Source organism: Hipposideros armiger, unplaced genomic scaffold (assembly GCF_001890085.2).
Source record: "Hipposideros armiger isolate ML-2016 unplaced genomic scaffold, ASM189008v1 scaffold_133, whole genome shotgun sequence".
Classification (NCBI taxonomy): Eukaryota; Metazoa; Chordata; class Mammalia; order Chiroptera; family Hipposideridae; genus Hipposideros; species Hipposideros armiger.
The window spans coordinates 2,493,971-2,500,084 of record NW_017731483.1 but is presented as its reverse complement, the minus strand read 5'-3'; the positions used below and the strand labels follow the sequence as shown (position 1 = coordinate 2,500,084).

At 51.8% G+C, this 6,114-nt stretch overlaps 1 protein-coding gene across 1 annotated transcript in view; it reads left to right on the top strand.

Moving 5' to 3' along the window:
• Positions 1-532: 532 nt before the first annotated feature.
• CCDC180 (coiled-coil domain containing 180) overlaps positions 533-6,114 on the top strand; it is a 51,958-nt gene continuing 46,376 nt past the window's right edge. Inside the window, 5 exon segments of the mRNA XM_019649478.1 lie at positions 533-719; positions 3,478-3,566; positions 4,541-4,641; positions 5,737-5,865; positions 5,964-6,074. Of these exon segments, the coding sequence (XP_019505023.1) occupies positions 583-719; positions 3,478-3,566; positions 4,541-4,641; positions 5,737-5,865; positions 5,964-6,074 (567 nt within the window). The 5' untranslated portion in view covers positions 533-582.

Below are 6,114 nucleotides of genomic sequence, written 5' to 3'. Positions count from 1 at the left end.
TATGATCCTGCTCCCTGGAAGCAATATACCATTCTTAACATTTCACATATTTTCTCCTGGTCATTTTCCTAAGCCTTTAAAATTTTGAGATCATACTGTATAATTTTGGCTATACTTTTTAATTTATGCTTTTAATTGATGTTTTGTGGTATATCATATCACAAGCATGGCCCCATGTCATAAAAAACATCCTTTCTACGTCTTATTTGTAATAAATGCCTAACACCATACCATGTTTACTCAACAAATCCCTTATTAGTGGACAGCTCCATTTTCCCAATTACTTGTGATTATGAAAATACTAGGGAGCATCTTGGTCCTCATTAAAATGTAAAATTCCTAAAAGTGGCTGGATGACTGTTACGGAGAGTGGAGAACCCTCTGTAAGCTGTGCCCTGCCTGGGGTTGAAGGCTTCCCTGCAAAGTGTCTTCCTGCTGGCAGGTTCCCACTTAACTTTCTACAACTGCCTGAGGGTGCTGGGAAGTCTGCACTCTGACCCCCCAAACCCAGATCTTCCATGGATTCAGGTGCAGCTGGTCCAATCCTTGGCGGCCTCCAGGAAGCCCGCTGCGGAGCGCTCCATGACCCTGAAGAACGGCAGCAAGCCCTTGATGAAGAAGGTGGATATTCCTGAAGGGGAGATGATGACTTCTCGGCAGCGGAAGTGGGTGCACAGCCTACCTAATGACTGGAGCACGGAAAACCCTGTTCTCTATAGGTAGGTCCTGCTGTCCATCCACACCCACACACACTGGGGGTGCATCAGAACCTTCAAAAAACTCAAAAAGAGCTCACACAAGATGAGTGCCAGATAGGAATCAAGTCACAGGTAACTTCCCTGAAAGGGAGGTAGTAACACCTACTTTGCAGGATTGTTTGCTTCCCCTTCCCTTCCTTCCCCTACCTCCTCAGTAATTTTTTATTTTACTTTATTTTATTTTATTTTATTTTATTTATTATTAATCTCAGTAATTATTGATTGAGTGCCTCGGTCCAGACACTGGGTACAGGAATTCCACCTGCCTTTACAGTAAATAAATAAGCTGGTTCCCCCAAAGGTGGGAAGGCTCTGACACACAGGATGGGGCAGTGGGACAGGAGTCGGGAAAGCTCTCTAAGGAGGGGCCTCAGCTGAACCATGGGGCAAGGTCCTGAGATAGGATGGTCTTGGTCCCCTCCGGAAGGTTGAAGAAGTCAGTGGGCCCCAGGGAGAGGGGCCGGAGATGAGACTAGGAGAGTCTCGTAGGCCATAGTCAGTATTTTGGGCATTACTGAAACGATCAGCTGATTTACACTTTTAAGGCCTTCAGGGCTCTGTGTGCAGAATTTGGGGAGCTGCAAGAGGAAGCAGGGAGGAGGCCACAGCAGTCCATGGAAGCCTGATGGGACTGTGAGAGGGAGAGTAGCGCACTTCAGTATATTATGGAAGCAGAACCCATGGACCAGGTGATGGATTAGATGGGAGGTCTCTGGCCTCAGGGATTGGATAGACAGCAGAGGTGCCATTTCCTGAGATGGGAGCAGATGGGGTTGAAGCAGGGAGATCAGGAGTTGAATTTGAGATTTCAGCCCTCTGAGCTCAGACTCCTCAAGTAGGGAAAAAGGAAAGGGAAGGAAAGCAGAGGTTGCATCTTCCTCATGGGGCGCTTGGAAGGATGTGGCAGAAGCTGGGCTTCCCTTCCGCTCTTGAAGCTCTGCGCAAGCCATAAACCCTCTCAGGTCCGGGACTCTGGGACAGGAAGTCAGTGCTCCTCTGTCTGCATTTGTTTTCCCTTTCACCCCCTTTGGAGCAGGGGTTGACCCAATGCTGGGTAAAGGTCTCCACCCTGACCTGACCTTTGACCTTTCCCAGAGAAAGCTCCACTGAGGCGTCTGACCCTCAGCACCCTTAACTACCTACAGATGAGCAAACCAACTGGCTACCCAAGCCCAGCCTGGAGGTCAGCATTCTCCAGCCCACGTCTCTGATGCCTGATGCAGAGGTCCCGAGGCAGAGACAGCTGGGGCTGGTCCGTGCTCCCCCCACCTCCCAGGAGGTTGGCCTCACAGCCTGGCTATGACTCCGGCTTCCTCAAGGGCCCCAGCCCCATCTCAGCTGACCTGTTCTCATCCAGGACCAGGGTCTACCAATATCTCCCTGTGCCTCCCGAGGGTCCCCCTTTCCCGAAGGTTTAGCCTAGGACCACCCATCATCTTGATAACCGGATACGTCATTTAGGAGCTCTCGGCACCCACAGGACAGTGCTTTTGGAAAGGTACTTCTCATGAAGGGCCCCGGCATGTGCTGTGCTGGCTTCCTATGACAGAGAGACAAAGCCAGCTTTGCCCCAGACGCAGATGCAGAGCACAGCTTCCTGTGGCCCATGGCAGGAACACAGATGTGTTTGTAACCTGCCAGGCCCTGCCACCCTCAAAATAACGGGGGTCACTAACTCAGCATCAGCATCTCTGTGGAGTGCCTTGTTCCCTTCTTGAAAATTCGACCAGCCAAAGCCAGTCAACTTGTGTGTGCATTCACGCAGGGCGGAGCCTCTGGGTAGGTTGGAGGAGGAGCCCAGGGGAGGGATAGATCACCACCAGATTAAAGCACTGCCTCCCAGTCCCCTGGGCAAGTGGCCAAGAAGCTAGAGCTGTTAGCAGCTGCCATGGTCAGGGCACCTGGACTCCCGTGGGGCTGCCTGAGTCCAGAGGCATTTGGTTGACAAGACCGAAAGAGCCACCTCTGGAGGGTCAGCCTGGGCCCCATCAGCTGCAGCCCAGACCCTGCCGTCTTCCTCGCTGGAAGGTCTGTAGTGAGGACCACATATGAAAATGTCCAGTGAGTGCTGCACACATGGGGGCTCCGAGGAAAGGCAGGCATCCCTGAGAGCTGCTGCATTTCTGTGGTGCTTGCCCTGTGGACAGCGCATTCAGGGATTTTATTCCAAAGCTAAGGTTGTGCTCACCTACCTTGGTCCTCCCTCCCTGCTGAGACAGGTTGTCCTGGGATCCCAACTCTCTCTTCCTACACCTAAACCCCATGCACCATGGACCTGGGTATCACATGTGTGGGTCTGGGAGTCTCAGTTCTGCTTCATACAGTGACTTCTCTAAGCTCCTTTCCCCATCCTGGACAGTGGGGCTACCCCAACTACCTCATAGGATTGGCTTCTCAAAGAGCAAATGAGCATGCTGAATGCTTAGCACTGGTCTGGCTTTGCCAGGCCGGGCACACACCTCTGGTCTTCAGTTTTCACCACCCACACTTGGGTTGCAGCCAAAACAGAGACAAACTCCCTGAGGGCAGGACCCGACCTCTCATCTAGGATCCCTGGTGTCTGCCCAGGCAGTGTTTGTAGGGAGACTGGCACAGCCTTGGGGCACTCAGGAACCAGTGCACCCGGGCTATTGGCAATGCCCACGGCCCCTCTAGTGACTCCCCCATGTGCCAGAGCTTCCCTGGGAATGGGGTTTATTGTCCTCTGCTTCTGCCTCAGGGAAAAGGAAACAATTAAGAAGAAAAAAGCTCAAGAGAGTGAGAGCACCATCGCTGCCCGAGAAGTCCGGGGCCTCATGGACACCATCGGTGAGCGAGCCTCTGATTGGCCGTAGGGCAGGCCTGGCCTGGGCCTGAGAGACAGCCCCCTGGAGATCTCCTAGGAGCTCTAAAGTAGAAGCACCTGAAGCTCCCACTGTGCTCCTCACTCAGCCTTCTTCCTGGGCCTTCTCACCTGAGCCGTCTCCCAGTGCAGGCAGCTGGGGGAGGAGGAAGGGGCTGCCTGCACTGTCAGTATCTGCTGATAAAAGCCAGTTGGTAAAGGATGTTGCTCACTTTACTGCAGTTCCACAGGAGCACTTCTCATTCTCCGATTTCTTCCTTCATACCGCATTGTCGTAGTTTGACTTGATCCCAACTTGGAGGCTCTTTGTCTTCATGACTAAAAAGGTGATACGTGCTCACTCACTGTAGACGAACAAAGGAAGGAGCTAAGCAGAAGGCAAACACTCCCCCTCCACCCCTTCTCCCAAGAGTGACCACCCCCATGAAACTACAAGGTGTCCAGCTTCCCACATAGGTTCAGGTTCAAAAGAGCGGAGCGAGACTGCAGGCCCTAGAACAGAAGGCCCATGTCAAATCCCTTCTCAGCCATGGACCTCCTTATCTGAGTGTCCTTACTTGTAAGATGCGGCCGGTAAGTAATTGAGTTAGAACAATACCTGGTACATGCTAAGTGCTATGCAAGTGTTGCTTATGGTTATTTGTGTATGTATTTCCTTCTATAAAACTTTTTAAAAAAACATAAAGGATCCCATTCTGTACATGCTATTTTGGAACCTTTTGCCAACATTTAACTGTGTACGTGAGACTTCATTCCCTATAGCATTTATGGATCACCTTAGTCTTTTCTCTCTTTTCTTAAGCCTCTGACCCAGCTGGCCTAGTTTCAGGATCCATCTCCTGAGCCAGGGCGCTTTCTGCCTTGCTGCCTTTCCCTGGGTGCTCTCTGCTCACCTCGGAGGTCTACGGGCAGACTCATCACCCCTGTTGCTCTCCCCCAGTTCCTGAGGTCAGCACCCGCACCCTTCAAGGAGACTACAAGAGGAAGGGCTATGAGAACACTCTGAGGAGCTTCAGGGAGGAGATCGCTCAGATTGGGATGGTGAGAACCCTTGGTCTCACTCCCCTTCTGTCCCTGGGCCATTCTGAAGGATGGCCTGTCACTGCCCCCACCCTCCCTTTCCCCTCAGCTCAGAGGTTCTCAGTGGCTCACCATGGTGTTAACAAAACCATAGTAGCTATGTTTGCGTGGCTCATTCCGAGTGCTTATAATGTAAGTCAGGTTCTGTTATTACTCCTATTTTACAGGTGAACTCAGGAAGTCTTGTCTGTCTTGGCATGTAAGGGGCCAAGTGGGAACTAGACTCCAGGTCTGACACCAAAGCCTAAACTTTGATCCCCTGCTGAGTCCTACTCATGAGGGGCCAAATGGCTGGTCCCCCACTGACAGCCTGACGCTGCCTGGCCCTTGGTTACTGCCCCCCACCCCCACCCCCTTGGCATCCTGTACCTCTCCAGAGACCTCATCCCTAGCGACACTGGTCCCAGGATGTTCCCTGGACGAGACCCTTCTTGGCCCTTCCAGGTCCTCTCTGAGCCCCAGATTGCAGTCACCACTTCCTTCCCGAGTGTTCTCTGACTCATGTCCTTCTCCTGGCTTCCTGGAGCTGGCTCTGTACCCAAAGTACCAATAAGGTGCTCCTCTGGCCAGCTCCTCGCTTTCCTAATATGTCCTACGCAGCTCTGTTTCATCATGAGCTCTGTGGCTTTGGTCATGCAACACAACTGAGCCTGTCTCCTCATCTGAAGTCAACTTGGAATCCTTTCATTGGCTACTTTTTTAGTAAATATTTGTTGAGCCCCAACCATGGGCCTGACCAAATGTTAGCACCTACTTCTCAGGCTGTGATGAAGACCAGATGAGTCTGAGGATAAGGGCTCAGCTCAGCATAGAGCAGAGCGTCTGGCACAAGGCATGTGCCCCAAGTGGTGACTGCCCTTATGCTGTAGTTGTGAACTAATTAGTACCGTAAGTCTTAACTCCTCAAGTCTAAGTAGTGATTATTATTTTGACTATTATTTTGACAGGACCATGGCTGACACTCTTTTATTACTGGTATGGGGGGTGGGTGGGGCAGTTTCCCTCCTGCCCCATGGACGTTGATACCATAGCCATCACTCTCCTGGCCGATTTTAGGAAATGGAACCTCTCATCTTGGAGACAGGAACACTTCTTTTAAAACAGCTGGCTGAGTTTGAGGAAAAAATCAACCATCTCTTCAAAAAGGTGGAAAATGACAACAACCTCGAAGACTACACCTTCCAAGTAGGGGACCCCTCGTGGGCTGGCCTGCCCAGCCCTGGTCGTTTCCCTTCCCTCCCTGCCCCCTGTTCTCCCAGCCTCACCCCAACTTCTTGGCACAGACCCTGTTGGAGCTGTGGGATCAGGTGGCTGAGAAGTTCCTGCTCCAGAAGCAGAGGATTAAGGAGCTGGATGACACACTGTACTCGCTCGAGTTCTCCCGGACAGATAAAGTGAGCTGGCCTACAGATGGGCTCTTGGTGGTTTTCGCTT